This window comes from Nicotiana tomentosiformis, chromosome 1 (genome assembly GCF_000390325.3).
Source record: "Nicotiana tomentosiformis chromosome 1, ASM39032v3, whole genome shotgun sequence".
In the NCBI taxonomy this organism is placed as follows: Eukaryota; Viridiplantae; Streptophyta; class Magnoliopsida; order Solanales; family Solanaceae; genus Nicotiana; species Nicotiana tomentosiformis.
Genome location: NC_090812.1, coordinates 69,611,838 through 69,637,119, shown reverse-complemented (window position 1 = coordinate 69,637,119; position 25,282 = coordinate 69,611,838). Strand labels below are relative to the sequence as shown.

Here is a 25,282-nt window from a genome sequence, read left to right as displayed (position 1 = left end):
CACTTCTCCCCACCTAATTCCAGAAAAAGCTTCAGCCACTGACTCCCATAAAAACATACACACAGTCACAAAAGAAAAGGCAGAGAACAAGTTTCTATAGAGTTTTGAAGTTGAGCGAGGTTCCATGTCGACGACAAGTTTGCTGGCTTCAGTTTTGGTCATTGTACTCATCCAATTCTAATTCATTGCCGGATTCTCTTGATTGTACATCTGAAGCCGAATTTATTGAAAAATATTCATCTCAGGTTCATCCCTTTCTTTTTTACTATCTTATTTTGGTGTTGATTTGAATGTGATAAGAGTCACAGTTAATTAGCTTTGGGGGATGTTTAAGAGTTAGGTTAAATAAAAGTAATCAGGAAGTGATTTAAGAGGGTGTATGGTGCAGTTTACAAATTCTGGTGGAAATTTTGGTTCATGTCTATTTGGTTCTAAGTTAAAAGATTGGAGAAATTGACTTTATCTTTGAAGATTAGGCTTAATATTAAATCTTCAGTTATTTTTCTTTTGAAGAAATCTTGTTTGTGTTCTACTGTCATGGAATGTGTAATTAGTTAATAATTTTGGATGCTATAGGCTTGCTTGTTATTAATCGGGTCTAATGAACTAGGTGTATAAATGCATTTTATGTTTATTGTTAAGTCCAATAATTTAAATATATCATTGATATTTCTAATTCCAATTAGGTAAGTTTATACTTTATCCATAGATGGACTCCACAAGTTCTGGGGCCTTACAACAATCACAAACAACTTTCGAATATCGTAGTTTACTTTAGGCGCGATTAATAAATAAATTATCGTGACTATGGGTACGGTTCCCGTGGCATGGTCATGATGCATAATCCCAATTCGGGTGTGCATTTCATTGCCCCGGCCATAATTTCAAACAATAATAAAAATAAACATGTTGTAGATCGCGGGTTTTCACGTGGCGCGATTTGCAATGTGTACAAAAACAAACGAGCGCGCGACATCGCGACTTGTTCAAATAATTTCCATAAATACTAAAAGAGGTTAAAAAGGTAAAAATGCATAATAGGTTTTAAATATGTAAGCAATCAGATAATTGGGCCAATTATTAATAGTTGAGCGACCGTGCTAAAACCACGGAACTCGAGAATGCCTAACACCTTCTCCCGGGTTAACAGAATTCCTTACCCGGTCTTTTGTGTTCGTAGACCGTAAAAATAGAGTCAATTTCCTCGATTTGGGATTTAAAATACACTGGTGACTTGGGATACCATAAATTATTCCAAGTGACGACTCTGATTAAATAAATAATCTCATTTCGATTAAAGTCACTTTAATTAGAAAAACTCCATATCCCCTCGGAAAAAAAGAGGTGTGACAGCTCTGGCGACTCTGCTAGGGATTGAACTGTATATAAACTGTTACGAAACTCTTCTTCTTTTTGAATCTTCTAAATCTTCTGGGAAGTGCACGCTGGCGTGACTTCTTTTCTGTTAGTGTCATGCCCTAATTTAGAACGAGGATCGGATCAGTTACAAAGTCGGATGACCTTTTGGTTCCCGGTACGTTGCCCCCCTCGGCTCGAGTTGTCCTCTCGGGTAAGCCAGGTCTAGAACAATACACATAGGATTAAAACCTAGAATAACATAGCCTCATGTCGGATCCCTAGTAGGTGTATTTGTTTGTATCATGTACATTTGACTTTGGGGACCCAACACAGGGGTTGGGTCCGTCTAGGACAGGTGTACCCAATTTAAAAGACCATCCTGAAGCATCTTATGTGCTACTTGTGTATTTGTTTGTTCGGCCTGCATGTTCACCGGCTTCTAGAGTAGGGAAAGAAAATCAAAAAAAAAAAAAGATGGAGATAGGAGAGAGAATTTACTCAAATCCTGAAAATCCCGGTATTTCAAAAAGAAAGAAAAGAGAGAACGATCCTGAAATTCTGCCGAATTTTTAGAAGTTTGTCACAAATGAGTCCGAATTTTCAAAAATTGACATTTTCCCCCGGTCTTGAAAAACTAGTCGAACTACGCGGGTTTGATTCTCACCGGATGTGAGATATGTAGGCAAACCTCATCGATTCCGGCCCACAATTTCCAAAAATCCAAAAATATTTTCCTTTACTTCCTTCTTTAGATTTTAAAAATCCAAAAATATTTTTCTTTTAATTTCTTCTCAAAACCCAAAAATATTTTCATTTATCTTTCGAAAATTGAAAAGAAAATTAAATATTCAAAAATATTTCTTTTTTTTAGAAGTAATTCTTTCATAAATTCAAAATAAAAGTCCAAAAATCCAAAAACATATTTTCCAAAAAAACAAAAGTTGTTGAAGTTAAATATATATATATTTTCTTTATTCTTTAGAAGTTTTTCTTTTCCATAATTCTTAAAAAAAACAAAAAACATAATCCATATCCAAAAATATTTTTCTTTATAAGTTTTTCTTTCGGAAATTAAAAAAAAAGAAAAAAAATTCAAATCCAAAAAAAGAGTTAGTTTATTTACTTTATTCCTAATCTTCCCGAACTACGTAAGATATGATTCATGTTCCCACATGATACGTAGGCAACCTACATCGGGTTCGATCAAATCATTTTTGAAATTAAAAGAAAAAAGAAAAAAAAAAGGATGAAGTTGTGGGACGAGAGGAAAGAAAAGAGTGAAATCAGAAAGAAAAAGAGGAAAGAAAATGACCAAACCAAGGAGTGTTAAAGAGGAAAGAAAAGAGGGAGGCTAGAACAAGCAAATTGGGATGATGCCCTATGACTTTCGTACCCTCGAAGTCATTTTAGAACCGTTAACTGTGACTAGGTGCATTGCACATTATGTGAGATTATCTTATGTTAAATGCCCTAACGCTAACGTGTTGACTTCACTTTGTTCCTCTTTGTTGCTCTATTATAGAAGAAGGGTGGTTGGTTTGTGGTTCTTAAATTGGTAACTTTTCCCTACAACATAAAGTCGGAAGGCAATGGCAGACGATAACGGAATTGAGTTGGTTGATACTGGTCCCCAAAAGCAATTGGTTGAATAAGACACTGGGTTGGTTGAAGAGGTAAGGATGTTAAGATAACACATGGCGGACATATATCAGGCTTGGATGACTGGGAAGGCACTACCCCGCCACCACCTAGCTTCCTAGATGTTACCTTCACCTAAGCCCCGGCCATATTGTCAGATGATCCACCATATTCTCCAGATTTTTCCGCTTATCATAGCTTTCCTAACCTCCCTAGTAGCTCCATTGTTCGTCCTCGAACTACATTTCCCAAAAATAGCCCTCATGTCATGTCCATTGTTCCCACCATCACAACTTCTCAACAACCACTCCTCAGGTCCAACAGTGAACACCAGTTCAAACCCCATGATGCCCAATACTACCCCCAGAGGTGGTCCACCAGGTCCCGGACTCGTATAATCGTAACCCTCAGAATGAGCCTTATGTTGAAAATGAAAAGTCTGTAGGAAAAGAAGGGCGGGATGAGATATCCAGAAAGTTGAAAGGCATAGAACAGTCCTTAAAGAACATTCAAGGGATGGGAAATCAGACTAGCATGTCTTACAATAACTTATGTATGTTCCCTGATGTTCATCTGCCCGCGGGGCTTAAAATGCCAAAGTTTAACTTGTATGATGGGCGTGGAGATCCAGTGGTCCACCTGAGGGGTTATTGCAGTGAAATGAGAAGTGTTGGCGGGAAAGATGAGTTGCTGATGGAGTATTTCAGTGAGAGCTTGAGTGGGGCAGCCTTGGAATGGTATACTCGTCAAGATGTGAGTAAGTGGTATTCCTGGGATGACATGGCTCAAGATTTTATTCGACACTTTCAGTACAATATAGACATTATCCCAGACCGTTCCTCCCTATCTAAGATGAAAAAGAAACCCGAGGAAAGTTTTAGGGAGTTTGGGCTCAGATGGAGGGAACAAGTTGCTCGAGTCAGTCCCCCGTTTGATGAAGAAGAAATGGTTAAGATTTTCCTACAAGCTCAGGGACCTAGCTACTTCAGTCATTTGATCCCGGCTTTATATCAACCTTTCAATGACGTGGTAAAAGTGGGGGAGATGGTAGAAGAAGGAATCAAGTCAGGCAAAATCATGAGCTATGCTGCATTGAAAGGTAATATAGAAGACATTCAGAACATCTCTGTAAGTTTGGGTAGAAGGAAGAGAAATAGAAAAGATGTTGAGACTCGCCAACGACAAGATCCATCGGGCATTCTTGCTCAACGCTTTCAGCCTCAACATCGACCCCATGAATATCCCTGTATTCCACATAATCCTCCATAAAGCTACTTCTCTCCACAAAATCCCCAAAGTCATACCTCACCCTCCCAGTATTCTATCCACAATGCACCACCATATGCTCCACATCCACCAGACCCGCAATGGCCTGTACCACCTCCATAAATGTCTTACCCACCTCTACAAGCATATCAACCATCTACCCGCAAGAGGTTCCAACCGAAGCCTGAGTACCAAACTGAAAAGGCAGCAATAAAAGGAAAAGTCTTTCACTCCTATTGAAGAATCATATGCCAGTTTGTTCCAAAAGTTGAGGCAATTGGACATGTTGAAGTCGATTCAGATAAAAATGTCGAACCCCCTTCCAAAGAATTTTCTCAAAGGTGCGCATATTGCTCTGATGCCCCGAGGCACAGCATAGAAAAGTGTTGGCATCTAAAAAGAGCAGTCCAGAAGCTTATTGATGCAGGTGACATTACCGTGCAAAATTCAGACGCAGCGGATACTAGTCAAAGTCCTTTTGTCTGTTCATAATGAGACGCATATGGTGGGTATGATTTGTGTTGAAAAGGAATATGAGAACTCTTCTGAGCTCCTTGGAGGGCCATTTGCCGCAAAGTTTTCAGCGCTATTAGTCTCGATTCCAGAAGTTGATCTTAAGAACGAGTCGGCAAAAGGGACCCAAAAGCTATTTGTTGAGGTCAATGTGATTGAAATTGGTAATAGTCTTGGTAATATTGATGTGGAACTCAGTGGCTAAGATGTCGAGCTTGGTAATTGGAAAGACACTCCTTTCTTGGCTAGCCAGGGAGGAGTTTTGGTGGTTTATTTTGTTGTCGTTTATGTTTGTCCGGATTATTTCAGGGTTGTAATTCGGATATTGTTTTGTGACTCAAACCCTTCTATCCTTTCATTTTGCCTAGTTTGTTTAGTTATAGTAACTCGTTTAGTGTTATCTAGGTTTTTTTTCTAGGTTGTGACCCTAGTTTATTTTGCTTGTTTTGTTGTTCAAACCCTTTCACCGTCTGCCTAATGCAATCTTCTATTTTCTGTTATTTCTCATCAATTTTTGTTTAGCTCTCTTTTCCTTTTATAGTTCTTTTCATGGTGACTCTAGTAACATGACATGCACGTAAAATTCTCAGTCTGGTCTTAAAAGTTAGTCTAATCATGAAATAATGAAACAAGGTTTGAAGATGACAGGGACATTTGAGGGAAATAAGTAAAGATTTGGACATTTTGAGATCATTTAAAGTTTGAATTGTGTGAAACTGGGGCAGATAGTTTGGAAAGTTAATAGGACGACAAGAATTTGTTACAAGAGAGTGTGTCCCATACAATGTGAAGTAAGAAACTTTGAGTTCGGGTATCCATTATGAAGAAGAAATCACCCAACGAGAGTTCTATACTTGACAAGGCACTAAAGAAAATGGAAGGCATATCAGTGATATCAATGCTGATGCTGCAAAAGAAATATTATGCATGATCTTCATATTCCGTTCTCAAGTTGCGTGTATCGTACTTGGCATTTTTAGAGATTGAGAGGCCCTCTTTCAGCCACCCAAATACTTTATACCCTTTGTTACCCCTTTTGAGCATGTGTTATTTTCTTTGACCACCCTCTTTTGAAATCAAGTTTAGAGTCAAAAGTAAAAACAAAATGGAAAAAAATGAAAAACAAATTCATACCCCAAGAGTACAAACTGGGAAAACTCTTAGAAAGTTCAAAAAAAAAAAGAACAGTCAAAGTCCATACCCTAAAAAAATAAAATCCGGGGCAACTTGTTTTGAAAACAAAAAGAAAAAATAGAAGAAAGAAAGAAAAAATGAGAAAAAAAGAAAGACAAAGAAAAAGAAAGAAAGATGAAAAAAAATAATTAGGTCAGATGTTTGAACTACGTTCGACCTGATTCTTGTCACCACAAGATACGTAGGCAACCTTACAGTTCGGTCGCACCAAATAAAATATTTCAGAATCCCCCGAAGTCAAGAGTGGGCAGTTTTCTTAGAAATTCCATGTTAAAAAAAAGAATCAAATTATCTTGCTTTAGAAACTAGGGCAAAGTTTTAAAATAGATTCCAAAAGTTGTAAATAAATTAACCCTGTTTGTCTTAGTTATTTTGAGCCTTTATGATATCCTTTCCTTCTAACCCTGTCCAAAAGCCAGATTACCGCCCAAAAAAGACCTTCCAAATAATCTTTGAGAGTGCTGAGTTAGACATGCCATGAGCATATGATATTTTTGCCATGGTTAATGCCTTGTCATCTGCAGAATCAGAGGAAATAAGAAATAAAGGAAAAAATGAGAGTTTTGTTGATGAAAACCCTCACGGGCACCAAAAGGCGACGGTGAGTTGAGAGAAAGAACAAAATAAGAGAGGCTTGATGGTGAAAATCCTTCAGGGCACTACAAGTCGACTGAGGATCATGAATTAGATAGGACAATTGGAGCATTGAAGCCCGGTTTCACGGCTTAGAGGTACAACAAAGTTAAATATTAGACTTGCTTAACAAATCAGGCCAATTAATCCAAAATGCATGTCATGGTCATTAGAGTTGGTATCCATATTTGATAAGCTTCTACTTGGTAATTTTCTTGTTAGATGTCATCTCTTTCCATCCCCTTTCTCTGTTTTTCTTGCTTTGTTAAAGCTTGAGTCTGTTTTGTCAGAACAAGTGAGAAATGACTTCAAACTTTGCTACCAGCTTTCCAATTGCACAAAACGGAGTTTGGCTAACACATCAAAGTGGCATATGTCAGGAAAGAGCAGTATGCGCACTGAGTTGGCGATAATTGATGTGCTTTGGGATTCATGTGAAATGCAAAAGTTCGGTAAATGTCAATTCATGAGCACAATGCAAGAGATAGAAGGTATTGGTTCTGAAAGGATCAGAGGTGTTTTCTGTGGCAAGGGTTGACAAATAAAGTGGTTAGCCAATAACAATCAAGTTCTTCCAAGTTGAAATCAAAGTTATCATGGCAAGTGTAGGAGCAATCGCCCTCAAGATCAAGGCCACAAATCAACCACCATATTTTAAACTCACAAGTTTTCTTTGTTTGAAACAGGGACGAAGACTATGTCTAAAATCAAAGCTTGAAAGCTTGAAATTTCGGGTGTCGTGCACAATTTTTGTCAGCACAAAGGCTGTTTGAGAAGGTTTTTACCTTTTAGACATCTTCCATAGTTGAAAAGAACCGTACCTCCTAGGCAGTCTCCCTAGTCGGAAGAGTCTTTAGCTTTCTTTAAGTTCAGGATCCCGCCTGGAGAATAGGGTCAGTTTTTAGTTTTCTTAAGTTGTTAATCTTTAGCATTTCTTTATTTTAGGGGTCCCGCCTGGAGAATAGGGTCAGTTTTTAGTTTTCTTAAGCTGTTAATCTTTAGTTTTCATTAAGTTCAGCAGTCTCTCCTAGAAAATAGGGTCAGTCTTTAATTCTCTTAAGTTGTTAATCTTAGTTTTCCTTTAGTTCAGGGGTCCCGCCTGGAAAATAGAGTCAGTTTTCAGTTCTTAGTTGTTAATATTTAGCGCTCCTTAAGTTCAGGGGTCCCGCCTGGAAAATAGGGTTAGTTTTTATTCTAGTCAAGCTCAGTTTATAGTTTTCTAGTTTTTCTCAGGCTCAATCTCACATCTAGGAGACGCACTTCCTAGTTGGAGTTAGTCAGTTTCTAGGAGATGCACTTCCTAATTCAAAATTCATCCTTAGAAGACGCACTTACTAGTTTGGATCATTCAAGTTTTACCCCTAGGAGACGCACTTCCTAGTTTGAGTCATTCAAATGTCACCCCTAGGAGATTCACTTCTTAGTTAGGGTCATTCGTGTTTAGCAGACATATTTGTTAGTCAAAATTTTCTTGGTTTTACTCATAGGAGATGCACATCCTAGTCGAGTCTTTAGTTTCACTCTCATCATTGCATCAGTAGCATAGGTGATTTACAGTTTTGCTAACAACTCACAAATTTTCCTAGTGCAAATTGGGGTAGAAAATTTTATTCGTTTTGTTATTTTGATTGCAGGCACCCACCTGGAGAGTGAGGGAATTTATTTCAAATTTTGAGGTATTAGCAGGCGCTCACCTGGAGAATGAAGGAATTTATTTCAAGTTCAAGGTATTAGCAGGTGCCCACTTGGAGAATGAGGGAATTCATTCAAGTTTCAAGTTAATAGCAAATGCCCACCTGGAGAATGAGGGAATTTATTTCAAGTTCAAGGTATTAGCAGACGCCCAACTGGAGAATGAGGGAATTCATTTCAAGTTCAAGGCATTAGCAGGCGCCCAACTGGAGAACGAGGGAAGTCATTTCAGTATTTATTTTAGAGTTATTTCAATTCAGTAGCAGGCGCCCACCTGGATAATGAGAGAATTCATTTGAGAATTCATTTCAAGTTTCAAGTTAATAGCAGGCGCCCACCTGGAGAATGGGGGAATTTATTTAAAGTTCAAGGTAGTAGCAAGCGCCCACCTGGAGAATGAGGGAATTCATTTCAAGTTTCAAGTTAATAGCAGGCGCCCACCTGAAGAATGAAGGAATTTATTTCAAGTTTAAGGTATTAGCAGGCGCCCACCTGTAGAATGAGTGAATTCATTTCAAGTTCAAGGTATTAGCAGGTGCCCACCTGGAGAACGAGGGAAGTCATTTCAGTATTCATTTCAGAGTTATTTCAATTCAGTAGCAGGCGCCCACCTGGAGAACGGGGAAATTTATTTCAGAATTCATTTCAAATTTCAAGGCAGTAGCAGGCGCCCACCTGGAGAACGAGGGAATTCATTTCAAGTTCAAGTCATTAGCAGGCACCCACCTGGAGAATGAGAAAATTTATTTCAAGTTCAAGTTAGTAGCAGGCGCCCACCTGGAGAATGAGGAAATTCATTTCAAGTTTCAAGTTAATAGCAGACGCCCACCTGGAGAATGAGGGAATTTATTTCAAGTTCAAGGTATTAGCAGGCGTCCACTTGGAGAATGAGGGAATTCATTTCAAGTTTCAAGTTAATAGCAGGCGCCCACCTAGAGAATGAGGGAATTTATTTCAAGATCAAGTCATTAGCAGGCGCCCACCTGGAGAATGAGGGAATTCATTTCAAGTTCAAGGCAGTGGCAGACGCCTACCTGGAGAATGAGGTAAGTCATTTCAGAATTCACTTAGAGTTCGAGATAGAAGTACCAGGAGCCCGCCTGAAGAACAGGGTGAACTTTTAATTTCAAGTTCAAGTTAGAGAGGCATCGGGAGCCCGCCTAAAGAACAAGGTCAACTTTCAATTTTCAAATTCAAGTTAGAGAGGCAACAGGAGCCCGCCTGAAGAACAGGGTCAACTTTCAATTTTAAAGTTCAAGTTAGAGAGGCACCAAGAGCCCTCCTGAAGAACAGGGTCAACTTTCAATTTCAAGTTCAAGTTAGAAATGCATCAGGATCCCGCCTGAAGAATAGGGTCAACTTTCAATTTTCAAATTCAAGTTAGAGAAGCATCAGGAGCCCGCCTGAAGAACAGGGTCAACTTTCAATTTCAAGTTCAAGTCAGAGAGGTATCAGGAGCCCGCCTGAAGAACAGGGTCAACCTTCAGTTTTCAAGTTCAAGTCAGAGGCAGCAGGATCCCTCCCGAAGAATATGGTTGACCTCCAGTTTTTCAAGTCAAATCAGAAGTAGCACGAGCCACCTGAAGAACAAGGTTTGCAAGCTCAAGTCTACCGCAAGTTCAAGTTTATGTTAAGTGCAAGCAGCAGTGTGCCCGCCTGAAGAATAGGGTCAACTTCCAGTTTTCTTCAAATTCAAGTCAGCAGGATGCCCACCTGAAGAATAGGGTGAATTTTCAGTTTCATGTTGAAGGAACAAATGGAGATTCAAGGAAGATTCAAGACAAGAAGTAGATAGGATCTTGTATTTTTTTTATTTTTGCTGTAATTTTTGCTTTCAATTCATGATGTAATGGCAGAGACCGCGGACCAAAACCTTGACGGAACCTCACTCGACTCTCTCATCCGCTCCACGTATTCCATCACTTCATTCACCTCTAAACTAGACGTGGCCTGATTCCTTTATAGCCAAGGATATGTAGGCAGCTCCGATACTAAGGCTCGGTTACAATCTGCTATCCATCTTTCTTTTCCTTTGAATAAGTTTCAGGTCAGAAATCAATTACGTCGCTTACTTATTTCTTTGCTCAAAAACACTTTGTGTTTCTAAGAAAAGAGGGGCAGCTGTAAGCACGTAATTTTTTACCCACACATTAGAATTTTTTTTAATAGTCTTAATATTTTTAGAATATTTATTTGAGTTTATCTCTATAGGATTTCACTTTTTATTAATTTTAATTCTAATTTTAAAGAACAAAAACTGAAAAATACAAATAAAAAAATAGTCTCATATAGTTTGCCTTAATTAATTGGAATTAATTTTATAATAAAATTATTAAGTTTCTTAATTGATGGACTTTAAGAGTTGAAATCCCAAATTTTGAGCACAAACTTGGCCACTAAAGGCCTAAATCTGAGCCCAACTCGCTCAAGCGCATACCCACTCCCCATTTAACCTAACCTAATTCCTACTCCCTATAAAAAGGACCTCACCCCCAAATTCTCAGAGGAGGGACCTCACGTCGGCAATTTTCTGCACCCTAAAAAGATGGCAGTCATCTCCCTTGATTAAAAAAGGATTTCTCATTCTCCTTTCAAAAACAAAAAATGGCAGAACACCATCAGGAAGGAGAACGCTCCTTTTTCTTCTTTAAAATCACGACAGCCTCACACACATGAGAGAGAGCTCTCATCCTCTCAGAAAATGGCCACTTCCCCCACCTAATTCCAGAAAAATCTTTAGCCACTGACTCCCATAAAAACATACACACAGTCACAAAAGAACAAGTAGAGAACAAGTTTCTATGAAGTTTTGAAATTGAGCGAGGTTCCATATCGACGGCAAGTTTAGTGGCTTCAGTTTTGGTCTTTGTACTCATCCAATTCCAATTCATTGCCGGATTCTCTTGATCGTACATCTGAAGCTGAATTTATTGAAAAAAAAATCATCTCAGGTTCATCCCTTTCTTTTTTACTATCTTATTTTGTTGTTGATTTGAATGTGATAAGAGCCATGGTTAATTAGCTTTGGGGGATGTTTAAGAGTTATGTTAAATAAAAATAATCAGGAAGTGATTTAAGAGGGTGTATGGTGCAGTTTACAAATTCTAGTGGAAATTTTGGTTCATGTCTGTTTGGTTCTAAGTTAAAAGATTGGAGAAATTGACTTTATCTTTGAAGATTAGGCTTAATATTAAATCTTCAGTTATTTTTCTTTTGAAGAAATTTTGTTTGTGTTCTACTGCCATGGAATGTGTAATTAGTTAATAATTTTGGATGTTATAGGCTAGCTTGTTATTAACCGAATCTTATGAACTAGGTGTATAAATACATTTTATATTTATTGTTAAGTCAAATAATTTAGATATATCATTGATCTTTCTAATTCTATTTAGGTAAGTTTATACTTTATCCATAGATGAACTCCATAAGTTCTGGGGCCTTACAACAATCTCAAACAACTCTCGAATATCGTAGTTTGCTTTAGGCACGATTAATAAATAAATCATCATGACTATGGGTACGGTTCCCGTGGCATGGTCATGATACATAATTCCAATTCGGGTGTGCATTTCATGTGACCCGACCATAATTTCAAACAATAATAAAAATAAACATATTGTAAATCGAGGGTTTTCACGTGGCGCGATTCGCAATGTGTACAAAAACAAACGAACGCGCGACATCGCGACTTGTTCAAATAAATTCCATAAATACTAAAAGAGGTTAAAAGGTAAAAAATACCCAATATGTTTTAAATATGTAATCAATCAGATAATTAGGCCAATTATTAATAGTTGAGCGACCGTACTAAAACCACAAAACTCGGGAATGCCTAACACATTCTCTCGGGTTAACAAAATTTTTTACCCGGCCTTTTATGTTCGCGGACCATAAAAATAGAGTCAATTTCCTCGATTTGGGATTTAAAATACACTGGTGATTTGGGACACCATAAATTATTTTCAAGTGGCGACTCTGATTAAATAAATAATCTCATTTTGATTAATGTCACTTTAATTGGAAAAACTCCATATCCCCTCGGAAAAAAGGAGGTGTGACACTAGCTAGAAAAGCATAAAATCGGGGTTGGGCCCCACCACTCTGAACTGCTTCCCTGGGACAGCCTCTAACTGGCTGGCCTCCATCTCTAACGGCCTGACCTCCACCTCTAATAGCCTGACCTCCACCTCTAGCTGGCTGAGCAGGCGGTGAAGCAACCGGTGCCGGTATGATGGCAAGAGAATCCTGCCGAGATCTGTTACTCGACAACCTAGGAAAATACCTCCTGATGTGACCAATGTTCCACACTCATAACACTCATCATGCTCCCATGGTTGCTGAAGCTAAAGTTGAAGCTGACCCGAATGGGCCGGATAATCATTGTAGTGACTCTGGAGTGGTGGTGCACTGATAGGAGCTGAATGTGCACTAAATGTTGGCTGCCTAGAGTAAGGCATAATAGGATTGTGACTCCCTGAAGCACCGTGAGATGCCTGGAGTGCTGAATGAAACGGCCTGGGAGGATGACCCCTACCAAATTAACCCTGCCTCCATACGAGGCACAACTGAACCTACCGAACTGACGAGGCCTCTTATCAGACCCCTGCCCTCTCTCCTCTGCAAGAACCATCTCGATACTCCTCGCAACATTAGCAGTCGCCTGAAAGGAAATCTCACTTCCGGTCTCCTTGCCCATCTGAAGCCTGATAGGGTGAGTGAGTCCCTCAATAAACCTTCTCACTCTCTCTCCCTCGGTAGGTAGTAAAAGGAGAGCATGACGGGCAAAACCCATAAAACGGGTTTCGTACTGGGTAACAATCATATTGCCCTGTTGTAGACGCTCAAATTGCATGCGGTAATCCTCTCTCAATGTGATAGGGAGGAACTCTCTCTAGAAATAGCCGTGAGAACTGCTCCCAGGTCAACGTAGGCGATCCAAATGGTCTGGTCAACATATAATCTCTCCACCACCTCTTGGCGGAACGTGTCATCTAAAATACAGCAAAATTAACCCCATTGGTCTCAATTATACCCATGTTCCGTAATACCTCATGAAAACGGTCAAGATAATCCCGCGGGTCCTTAGAAGGTGTACCACTGAAGTGAACTGGAAAGAGCTTAGTAAACTTATCCAGTCTCAATAAGGCCTCATAAGACATGGTGGGCCTATCACCGGCTTGTGCTGCAACAACTGGCTGAACTACCCCAACTGGCGGGGCTGTTGGAGCCTGATACTGGGGAGCCATCTACTCCGAAGCGGGAGTAGTGGGAGTTTGTACTCCTCCCCCATCCTGTGAGACGGCTGGTGCTATTGAAAACGTACCATTCTAGGCCACGCCCTCCATAAGACTCACCAAACGGACTAGAGCGTCCTGAAGCACTGGAGTAGCTATGAATCCTTCCAGGACCTGAACGGGTCCAACTGGTACAGTCTGTACTCTTTTTCCTTCACTTGGATTTTCCCACGGGGTTTTTCCTAGTAAGGTTTTAATGAGGCACATTATCTTTTAATGAACATCTAGGGGGTGTTATAAATATATTATATTATGAATGTTCATTTAGTACTCCGTTGTAAATAAGCTTCCTGAAGAAGCTTATCTATATGAGACTCCGCCGTAAATATGTTTATCTATTTAGTACTCTATTGGAAATAAGTCTCCTCAAGAAACTTATTTTTCGATACCCCGTTATGGATAAACATCAACCCCGGTAGAAGATTATCCATATCTTGTACAATGAGCTTATCCTTTCAGTACCCCGTTATGGATAAACATCACCCCGGTAGAAGATTATTCATATCTGGTACAATGAGCTTATCCTTTCAGTACCCCTTTATGGATAAACATCACCTCCGATAGAAGATTATCTATATCTGGTACAATGAGCTTATCCTTTCGGTACTCCGTTATGGATAAATATCACCCCGATAGAGGATTATTTATATATGGTACAAAGAGCTTATCCTGTCGGTACTCCGTTACGAATAAACATTACCCCTAATAGAAGATCAGCTTACACAATAATTTGTTTTCTTTTATAAATAGATGATATTTCAATTCATTATATATATAATTCGAAGTTTGAATAATATATCAGTTTCTCTTTATACTTATATTTACTTTACTGTTTTTATTTTATAACAACTAGTAAATTAATAACGACTTTGTAACAAAGCCTAGAAATTAAGCAACAGTTGGAAATACTAGAAATTTCATATATTACTGGAAAAGTGACCAGGTACAATGTAACAATATTACTGCGGTGTGATGATTGGAACTCATTCTCGTCAAATTTCCAACTATTTCTGACACACAATACTACTCACAAAATAAGCAACATTTTTCTCGTGGTAATTACTACTCCTAGTATTATTAAACTAGTACTATTAAATTCCTTTGCCCCAAAACATCTGTCTTTATTCGCCACCTAGTCAACTACCACCGCGTACCTACCGTCGTCTCCGCCGGCAGCGACGATGACATCCGATGGGTTCCGGCCGTTGGACGAGAAATCATTAGTGGAGTACATTAGAGCTACTCCTGCTTTGGTTTCAATATTAGGCACGGAGTTCGATAAACTTGAAATTAAGGAAGTTGGTGATGGAAATCTCAACTTTGTTTATATTGTTGTTGCTCCCTCTGGTTCGTTTGTCATCAAACAGGTGCCGTTCATCTCTTTTTGTCCCTTTCCCTTTTCTGCTATAATTATTCCTATTTTTTAGTCAATTAGCAGTCAACGGGCTATTGAGTTTTTTTTCCCCGAAGTGAACTTAGGGACTCCCCATATTTATTAGTGTCGCTTTCTTTTTTCTGCAATCAAGTTATTCTGTTCTTACAATTGCCATTTAATAAAAAGGATTCTGACACTAACTAACATTTCTTTGGATTTCAGTGATCTACACTGATAGAATAAGTGCATTAGCAGTGTAAATTAACCTGTCGTAACATATTTTGTGCCCACTTTTTTGGGTTAATGGATACACTTTCCGCATCTTAGTTGGCTTTTAAGTGACATGAAATAGTAATATTTTAAGGTGACGGTGTAATCCTTGATGTTATATCATGTTTATGTTTCTATATGGTGATGGCGTCTGCAGGCTCTTCCTTATATTCGATGCATTGGAGAGTCATGGCCAATGACAAAAGAGCGCGCTTACTTTGAAGCCACTGCGCTAAAAGAGCATGGTCGTCTGTGTCCCGACCACGTACCTGAGGTTTACTATTTTGACAGGACTATGTGTGTGATTGGTATGCGCTACCTTGAACCTCCTCATATTATATTGAGGAAGGGATTGATTGCTGGGGTCGAGTATCCATTGCTGGCAGAAAACATTTCGGACTATATGGCAAAGACTCTTTTCTTCACCTCCCTGCTTTATCTTACAACAACGGATCACAAACATGCAGGTGAGCCATATTAATCTCAACGGGACTGCATATAGTTGTAGATGTACATATACACTTTCCGCACCTGTGTTTCTGCATTAGGCTTTGTGAATGTTCATGAAAGTTTCTTGTTTATCCGGGCAGGGTTCAGTTGTGTGAATACACATAATTGGTTCTTCTATAAAATATACTTCTTACAATGGTTAGGCTACATTATTGAAGGTTAAGCATATTAATGAAAGTTATAAAAACTTATGGTAAGACTTGTAGATATTGGTTGTGCAACATGTGGTCTGGTTTCTTCTTGTTTGGTAAAAGTGGTACCTTTGGGGGCAATTATTAGAAATCAAATTTTGACCAGGAGAGCTTTTACACTTTTATAAACAAAGCTCATCAGGTGAATTACAGTTTATCTATTTCTGATTTAAATGTGCAGTGACAAGCTCTACGTCAGCAAGCTTTTCGTCACTGTCATTTATAGTCATGATAATACACATTGCCAATTCAAAATCTGGATCCTTTAACTCATTAATACATCTTAACTTGCTCATCTCATCCTCCTTGTTAGGAAAAGGGCAACATCGGTGTGCCATTGCTACACTTGTTGCCGTCAATAAATCTTGCTTTTCTGGTGCATTCTGACTGATAGTTTGTCATTGTTGCTGTCTTTTAGTGAGGCAGCACTTTTATTGAGGACGAATATAGTTAATCAAAAGATTAGAAACCACTTCATGTTGTTCAAAACTGAAAGTTGGTCGAGCTATCTTTTTTTTTCTTTTTTTCTTTTTTTCACAATGGCGGTGCTTGGGCAAGCTTGGGCGCACCTCAACTAGCAAGTGTCTACAATTCTGTAAGTTCAAGTGTATGGACTTTTTTACTGGTACAGTCTTGATCTTCAAAGCTCAATAATGTCGGATAAGAAAAGTAGAAGAAAAGGGGAAAAAGGGAAAAATAGCTGAGATTCTGAATCAATGACTTCGGAACTGGAATTACAATTATTTATACAGGCTCAACTAATTACCCAACTGCCACTAACAACCGTAACTAATTTCTGGAATTCAATTAGTAACTGCCATTGTAAAAGTGTAATATTTATTTATAACTACAATCCCTCTCTTTTATTTTAGAACAGCCACACACCCTTTTCATTTCAAACGCATTACAACACCTCAAACCTCGCATATGCTCACTCATAGCATTTACTCTCTGTTTGACACTTGTCTTTCTGCTGAGAAAGTGAGGCTGACCCAGCACCAAAAGAAAAAAAAGAAGAAGGATTAGAGATGAATCATAGTTGTATGTTTCCGAGTCTTCAATTCTTGAGACTTGGCAAGTCTCTTTAATATATCTTGTTAGGGTGTTATACAAGTATTTTGGTTGATAACAACAACAACAACAACAAACCCAGTGTAATCCCACAAGTGGGGTCTGGGGAGGGTAGTGTGTACACAGGCCTTACCCGGACCTTGAAGGTAGAGAGACAGTTTTCGATAGACTATACAACTATTTTGGTTGATATGTTTTTTTTAATTCTGATATTTGAAAGTTAAAGATTTAGAACAACCAACCAAATTCACCAGGCTAAATCAATTTTGGGCCGATCTTGAGCACGTTCCTTGTAGTTCGCAAAACTCATTGAATTTTCTAGTTATAAATTAAATATGGGAGAAGTGCATCCTTTTCAAAAAAGGTACTGGAGAATTACATATGCTTTTCCTCAGATTTTGACATGCGGCACATTCGACTCCAGTGGTTTTGTATTTATGTGCAAACCTCCATCTTTTATACTTTTTATGTAACAAAACTAAGTTGTAACCCACATGGAATAATTCGCCTCTGATGTGCTAATTTTATTCTTCTTCCATCTCGAGGAACAAATTTAGCGATAACTGTAATCATTTCATGCATACATTTGATCTTTTTCATATCATTCAAATTCTTTTAGTAAAATCCTTACACAAAAAAGGGTGAAGACAGAAAAAAAAAAAATTGACAAGGTACAAAGTAAATAGGAATAAATATCTTCTCTCCTCTCTTTTGAGCTTATCTTTTCCTTTGCTTTATTGTATAATGTCTTTACCTTGTAACTTTAACTATTTATTTTTCCTTATATTTGTAACGTTGGAGAAATTGTTTGAAAAAGTTGAATGAATGATGGTAGGATAAGATTAATGATCCAATAAAATAAGGTTATGTACCCAATCCTTGATATAAGCGGAACAATGCTATATTGGTAACTTAAGGAAAGGTTGTGTTACAGGAAGAAATGTCATGGGAGGTTGTGCAATTCTTTTTAAATTAAAGAAATCTCTAAATTGTTTTTCCATTCTAAAAGGAATGAAGAAAAGTGAATAGTCGTCTAATTCTTTCTCTTTCTGTTCTCCTATCTATTTCTGTCTTCTAGCTTGTGATGGGTGACTTCCGTTAAGAAAATATTGGCTTAAGGCATACATTGATGGTGGGACTGGTGTTGCTGGTCTATGGTGTGAGTTGTAAATTTTTGAAAATCTTGAGTCGTAGCTTATTTTATAAAATTTAGAGTTGCAGACTAGCATGTAATGTCAAAAAGTAGCACAAAGGTCCTGTGCGTGTGTTAAATTTTTGAAGCTGGGTTAGGCCGGGTAGCAGGGGAGGCAACTTTATTTTTCTATTTTTATCTTGCAACATCTTTATTATGAATTGGAGATCTTTCTCCGCATGTCGCTTATAAAAAAAATCTTTCTCTGCATGTGTAGATAGTTATTCTAACTAATTATAGTTTCTGTTTTGTCTCTTCTTCATTATCTGCGTGTCTGTTTCTTTCTGATCTTTCGTTTCTCTTGATCTTTTCTTTCGTCTAGACCATTTTTTCTTCAACAAATTGAACCATACACTAATCTTCAGCCTTCATAAGGGGTTTTCGTCTTGTAAGGGTGTACCTCTATGAATCGACATCTGTTAGCACATTCCCAGGACCAATTCATTATTATGGATTAAAACTATTCACTTTTGGTTTTGATGGCCACTGGCAAGCTATATCATGGCCATGACAGTTATTTCTGTTTGGTTTTGACCTCTATTCATTTTTGCAGTTGCTGAATTTTGTGGAAACGTCGAGTTGTGTCGGCTCACTGAGCAGGTTGTCTTCTCGGATCCCTACAAAGTGTCACAATATAATCGATGTACATCTCCTTATCTAGATGCCGATGCAGAGGCAGTTCGCAACGATAATGGTTTGAAGATTGAAGTTGCTGAGCTTAAATCCAAGTACGTTTGTGATTCTAGAAGATGTTGCTATATAGTGCATCTAATTGATATGCTTGACTTTTATCTGTATTTGTTTGCTTTAGCTTGAAAATCATGACAATCTTTATGTAATACTTTACAGGTTTTGTGAGAGAGCCCAAGCTCTAGTCCATGGCGATCTCCATACTGGTTCTTTGATGGTCACTCACAATTCGACCCAAGTAATTGATCCGGAATTTGCTTTCTATGGGCCAATGGGTTTTGATATTGGAGCATTTATTGGAAATCTGATTCTGGCGTACTTTTCCCAAGATGGACATGCGGATCAGGCCAATGACCGCAAGGTATATCTACTGCAACATTTGCCTTTCTATGCTATGTTTCTTTTACTATGATTTCATTGTTTCATAGTAAAGGTCATTGTCCCCCGTTTGATTCTTTCTCCTTGTGCATGATATTCTGGTCCTTAACGTCTGTGATCACTATTCTGGAATTATAGTTGTTTATGGCTTGCACCTGCTCAGATATATGTCCTATTTCCAGATTGATTCATCTGGAGTAGTTGAGGCATGTCGTTAGGCTGCTTTTTTTTTTCTTTCTTCCAAAGACGATGATTTTAAGAGCCCGTTTGGACATAAGAAATTTTTCCCTTTTTTTCAAAAAATTTTCACTTTTTTCCGAAATCAGCGTTTGTTCATAAAATTTCCAATTTTCACTTGAAGATGCATTTTGGAATTTTTCGAAATTTTGAAAAACTCCAAAAAGTTGTTTTTCAAAATTTTCACTCATATTACTCACAAAACTTCAAAAATAACCCAAAATTATATTCATGTCCAAACACAACTCTAATTTTCAAATACCATTTTCACTTGAAATTTTTTTTCACATTTTTTTTGGAATTTTACAATTCTTATGTCCAAACGCGCACTAAATCTAAATATTCATCTAAAGATTTCAATGAGTTTATAAATTTCTTCGCAAGCTGATAACTGTTTGGAATATGTAATATTTTCAAATGTTAAAGCTCGGTTTCTTGACTTTTAAATTCTTTAATTTTCTTCAAAAATGAGATGAAAGGTCCTTATATGACCTTCATATGCTGACGAATGCATCTTTTCTCTGTAACGATTGAGGATAAAAAGGGAATATCTGCATATAGAAGTTTTTCTGATAGAGAACAGGTTTTGTTGTGGACTTTTTCTCAGTGGTTCTGAACAAAAGTTAACAGGTTACACCCTAAAGAAGAGGTTTTAAATAGAGGGATGGACAAAAAGTGAGAAATGAGAACAGACCACCTTTATTTTCCTTTCACGTCCTTCGTCCCATTGCTTTTGCTTTAATTTTAGTGATGAGCTCCTCAGCTTATTAGTTTTCTATGTAAGATTTTGCCAGTGATGACATGTAAATGTGCTTATGGATTGTTAGACTTGACATTTGTTTCTTTCTTCAACATTTGCGGAGTGAAGAATACACTGACATTGTTTTTGGCACTTACTGTTGAACTCGTTTGTTTTCAGTCATATAAAGTTTGGATTCTGAAGACAATAACAGAGACTTGGAACCTCTTTCACAAAAAGTTTCTTGCACTCTGGGATGAGCACAAGGATGGTCCTGGTGAGGCATATCTTCCTGAAATATACAACAATACCGAGCTTCAACAGCTGGTGAAGCAGAAATACATGAAAGAACTCTTTGAGGACACCCTTGGATTTGGTGCTGCCAAAATGATAAGGTGATTGGTCAATTCTTATTTCTAATCTTCGTTCTATGCGTGTTCTCTCTCTCTCTCTCCCCCTGTTTTTTTTTTCTTTTAATTTAACAACCCCTTACAAAATTACATTCCTGCCAAGCAACTAAGCCTTGTTCCAGAATTCAAGAGCAATGGTCTTGTTAATCCCAAGAAAGTTCTGAAGTTTTGGTGCATGTGATTGAAGTTCTTACAACAATAACATACCCAGTATTATCCCACACCGTGGGGTCTGGGGAGGGTAGTGTGTACGCAGACCTTACCCCTACCTTGCGAGGATAGTGAGGTTGTTTCCAATAGACCCTCGGCTCAGGCAAACATAAGCACCACATTAATGAAAATATAGGACAGTACCAAAAAGCCATATAAAAGCAGAATAAAAATAAAAAGATAGTAAGGTGATCAACAATGAAGGAAATGACGGTTAGTCATAAAAACCTACTACCAACAAAAATCGAGACTACGTGCCAATACTACTGTTATGAACACTGTAGACTACCTACTCTACTACCCTAATCCTCGACTTCCATACCTTCCTATCAAGGGTCATGTCCTCGGTCAGCTGAAGTTGCTCCATGTCTTGCCTAATCACCTCTCCCCACCTCTTCTTTGGCCTACCTCTACCTCTCCGTAGGCCCTCCAATGTCAACCTCTCACACCTCCTCACCGGGGCGTTTGTGCTGCTCCTCACATGACCAAATCACCTAAGCCACGCTTCCCGCATCTTGTCCTCAATAGGGGCCACACCCACCTTGTCGCGAATAACCTCATTTCTTATTTTCTTAATAATACACAGGCGAATAGTTGGGGTAGCTCATGTAGAAGATTTCGAATCAATCAAGGATGCTGCCAAACGAGCTGATTGTGAACGACTAGCGCTCAACTGTGCAAAGAAGCTTCTTAAGGAAAGACGAAACTTCAAGAGCATTGATGAAGTTGTTTCCACAATTGAGCAAGTTCATTTGCAGTAATGTCAAGGTAAAATAGACAATGTAAGATGTTGGCCATTAATCAGAAATAATCCCCTGTTATTTAGTGCAATTGCATGTCGGTTGGCAATGGTTAGCATACCGGACAATTGTACTATGTCAGATCTGTTCTTTCAGTTCTGTTAGGGGTTAAAGTATCTTGGTAAAAATTGGTGAGTTTTTCTTTGGTTCAATAGTCATTCTATTACGGAGGATTTTTATCATTTCCAGTTTACTTCTGCACCACCTTCATATTTTTCACATTCTGTTCGCTTGAGTTGATCTTGATAGTTGCCTATAGGATTTTAAGAGAATTATACTGCAGTCTTGTTGTGTATTTATCTGGAATTATGTCAAAATCAAATGGTTCCGGTGGAGACAAAAAATTCGACAATTACCATTAAGTACAGTTTTTATTTTCCACGGACTTTTGGTCTTATTGAGAATGCTAAATTTCTAAGCACTAGAAAATAGTTATACATGCGATTAGTATAATATAACGAGAATTCCTTATCTTCAACATTAAAATCTGAGTTATATATATCATTTAGATACAACTCTATTGTATTTGGTGCCCTATTTAGTTTGTGTGTGACCGTCAAGTTTTGTTTGATACAGGGGATCGGATTGTCAATTAGAGTGAAGGTTAAAATTTTTTTGGCCTGGTGCCCTTTTTGGTATGCCTCCGAAAACGGCCAAATTGACCAAAACGCATCTGTTGTGACACAATTTTAGTTTCTTGGTCTTGTAAGATTGACTAGGGATATTTTGATAGTGAAAGAACTAAATCTAGTTTTTCTTTTTCCTTCAAAATTTTGTATCTTGTTAAGTGATTAAAAAGCCAAAAGCTTGACCTAGTTGTGGGTATAGCGGTGGTTTTGCCTCAAAATTTTGACCCCTTAAACACAATTACTTAAAGTATGATTCTTTGACGTCGTACAATTGTTAAGTTGAGCATATATAAGAGATAGGACGAGCTTATTCCAATTCGAGAATGCCAATTCCGGAGTTATAGTTCACAAGCAAATATTGGCATCCTAAATTTTATCCACGCCAAAGTGCCAAACATAAGAATCTTTTATAAACATCTAACGAAACGATAGAAGAGGAAATACTTGGATAAATACATGAAAGTGGCTTCACAATTATTAACATTACCGATAGAGCGTCTTCGTACAGCTATAGTATTTTATAACATGCGCATGGGTCTGAAAAACCTGATAATTGTTTTGGATTACACATATATTGAACTCTTATTTTATTTGATAAACATGCAAGGTACATATTGCATTACAAATTAGTCACATGAGTAAGATAACGACTTGTAGTTAGCCCCTTGTACTTATTCTTATTATATTGTATTATCATGATTCAGATAGCCTTGAGTTTATACAAAGGCTAACCATCTCAGACAACGTTACACTATGCACTAAATTTAGCTTTGTAATCTCTCCAAAGTTGATCAACCGTCTTCCCCAGCAGGTCAACAAAGAACTGATTACTATAGCCATTTCTCATCTTTTTGTTTAGTTGTGCCACGAACCCATTTCTCAAGCTGTTGCAGTAATCTAGAAATCGAGCAGTCACGTCGTAGCCTTGGTCCCATCGATCGCCCTGCCCTGGTTTCACCCAGTGACTAGGTGCAAATCCAGCTTTGAGCCTTACATAATCAGCAATCCCTTCAATTAATCCGCCGGGAGCCCGACCGTTCCCATTCCACTGCCAAATATGGGTGCTCTCGTGGTACAATACTCCTGTGATCTCTCTCTTGACGTTACCAGAGTAACTCTGAATATACCTGTAAAACACAAATATAAAGGCATCACTTAATATATGCATATATGTATTTTGAGTTTGAGACGTGCGTGCACCCACTGCGTATTTACTGAATCAATTTATTGCATACCTGGCACTAACATGAATCTCATTATTGCTAGCGTAAGCTACTCCGCCCATGTCATCGACGAACATACTTACCTTCTGCACGTTTTTGCGGTCAGCCGGAGAGTTCTGTTGGAAGATTTTCCATATGAAAGAAGTGGCAGCTGAGAGAGTTTGCTTGCTATATTGGGCACCGATATCTCGGTTGAAACGGGCACCGCCGGGGGTGTTTGTGGCCCTGTTGGTAACGGCGTAATCTACTGCATGGATTTCAGGGGTGAATATTGCAAGGATAATTAGTAGAGAAGCAAGGAAGGAAATCATTTTAGCCATGTTTTGTTCCAAGATAGAAGTGATACGGTCTCTAAGAAGACAATCACTTATATATATAGTTTTTCCATATACTCTAAAATAGTGATGCTGGACTAAGTCAGTTGAGTATTGCCCAAAAACAAAAACAAAAACAAAAAAAAGGGATGAAAGAAAGAGACCAAGTCAGTTGAGTGTGATAAGAGGCTTTCCTTCATTATCCTATTTAATTTCTTCCCTGCAGTTTTAGCTACTTTTTCTTTAAGACTTTGTTTTTAGAAAGATCACATTTGCAAATCAATTGTGTTTCGATGATATGTTAATACTTAATATAATATAGACATAAGTTCTTAATATAAAAAATGGGAAAATGTGAATTCTAAATTTTATTTTATTTTAATTTATTATTGGTCTGTTAAGTTTTTCACACATCCATCAAAAAAATTATTTATTAATATTAATCATAAGAGTTACTTGATTAAGTTACCGTTTATCATTCCTCAATATGAGTAATATAACTTTTAATGGACCTTTTAGAAAACTAAATAGATCATTTATTTGGAAAGAGGGTAAATTCGAAAAAAACAATGACCAGAATGTTTCTTGATTTCTAAAGTGACTAATTTATATCAAATAAGATGGTATGGAAAGAAGAGGCTTGCTTCAGGCTCTGGTAAACTTTAGGCATAGAATTTGATCTTGAACGTCCAGTCACCAGTGAATATGTCAATCTCTTTAATTTTAAAGATTATGTTGCTAAAAGCCGCCTAGTATGATAAACGAAAATTTCCAACTAGTTTTATTATAGTCGGTCAAGTCGGGCTTTCATGCCGCGAGAATGTAACTTCTAATAATCTATTACACACCTTGCTTGAAAATGCACTTACTCAAATGATTATTGTAATAACCCGATTTTTTTTTATATACCTATTAGTTGTGAAATATGGAGAGTTAATTTTATTTATAATTATTAGGTCAAATACTAAGCTAGTGAAACTAAATTTATTATAATATATAAGATAGTGTATTAAATAAGTGGCTAGTGGCTTATTTTGTAACTGTGCTTAAGACTATTATGGAAAAAGGAGTGGGCCAAGCCCATTCTCTTAAAATGTGCTGCCACGTTTGACCTAGGGATTTAAAAGGGAAAAATACCAGTTATGTCCATTTATAAATAGCTTATTACAAAAATTAGTCAATTCATAAAATATTATCAATATTAGCCAACTAGCTATTTGTAACTAAAAAAGGTCAAATTTTTGCTTTCTTTTTAGTGGGTGTTATTAGAATAGATTGAGTACATCTTAGGGAGCTTGAATCTCAGTTTTGGGATGATTTGGTGGAGTTTTGAGATGGTTTGAATTGACAATTCAAAGTAGAAGATCAACATGAAAAAATGATAAGTGTATCACACATGTATCATGTTTGTATCAAATGTGTATCACATGTATATCCACATATACCCGCGTGTG

General features: G+C 37.7%; 3 protein-coding genes across 3 annotated transcripts; 2 read left to right on the top strand and 1 right to left on the bottom strand.

Moving 5' to 3' along the window:
• Positions 1-3,513: 3,513 nt before the first annotated feature.
• LOC138906752 (uncharacterized) lies at positions 3,514-4,266 on the top strand. The gene has a single exon (XM_070196300.1). It carries the CDS (start codon positions 3,514-3,516, stop codon positions 4,264-4,266), a length of 753 nt encoding a protein of 250 aa, XP_070052401.1.
• Positions 4,267-14,539: 10,273 nt separating this feature from the next.
• On the top strand, positions 14,540-21,844 carry LOC104116692 (methylthioribose kinase). The gene is made up of 6 exons (XM_070184469.1): positions 14,540-14,956; positions 15,392-15,701; positions 18,752-18,926; positions 19,048-19,249; positions 20,423-20,637; positions 21,449-21,844. The coding sequence occupies exons 1-6, from the start codon at positions 14,771-14,773 to the stop codon at positions 21,621-21,623; spliced, it is 1,263 nt and encodes a 420-aa protein (XP_070040570.1). The 5' UTR covers positions 14,540-14,770; the 3' UTR covers positions 21,624-21,844.
• Positions 21,845-22,861: 1,017 nt separating this feature from the next.
• Positions 22,862-23,862, bottom strand: LOC104120561 (uncharacterized). The gene is made up of 2 exons (XM_009632355.4): positions 23,527-23,862; positions 22,862-23,418 (listed from the first exon to the last, which is right to left on the bottom strand). Exons 1-2 carry the CDS (start codon positions 23,832-23,834, stop codon positions 23,043-23,045), a joined length of 684 nt encoding a protein of 227 aa, XP_009630650.1. The 5' UTR covers positions 23,835-23,862; the 3' UTR covers positions 22,862-23,042.
• Positions 23,863-25,282: the final 1,420 nt, after the last annotated feature.

Coding starts and splice junctions, on each gene's coding strand:
- LOC138906752 (XM_070196300.1), top strand. CDS start 3,514: ATGGGAAATCAGACTAGCATGTCTTACAATAACTTATGTATGTTCCCT.
- LOC104116692 (XM_070184469.1), top strand. CDS start 14,771: ATGACATCCGATGGGTTCCGGCCGTTGGACGAGAAATCATTAGTGGAG. Junction 15,702..18,751: donor AACGGATCACAAACATGCAG/GTGAGCCATATT, acceptor TCATTTTTGCAG/TTGCTGAATTTTGTGGAAAC. Junction 18,927..19,047: donor GTTGCTGAGCTTAAATCCAA/GTACGTTTGTGA, acceptor AATACTTTACAG/GTTTTGTGAGAGAGCCCAAG.
- LOC104120561 (XM_009632355.4), bottom strand. CDS start 23,834: ATGGCTAAAATGATTTCCTTCCTTGCTTCTCTACTAATTATCCTTGCA. Junction 23,419..23,526: donor GAGATTCATGTTAGTGCCAG/GTATGCAATAAA, acceptor TGTGTTTTACAG/GTATATTCAGAGTTACTCTG.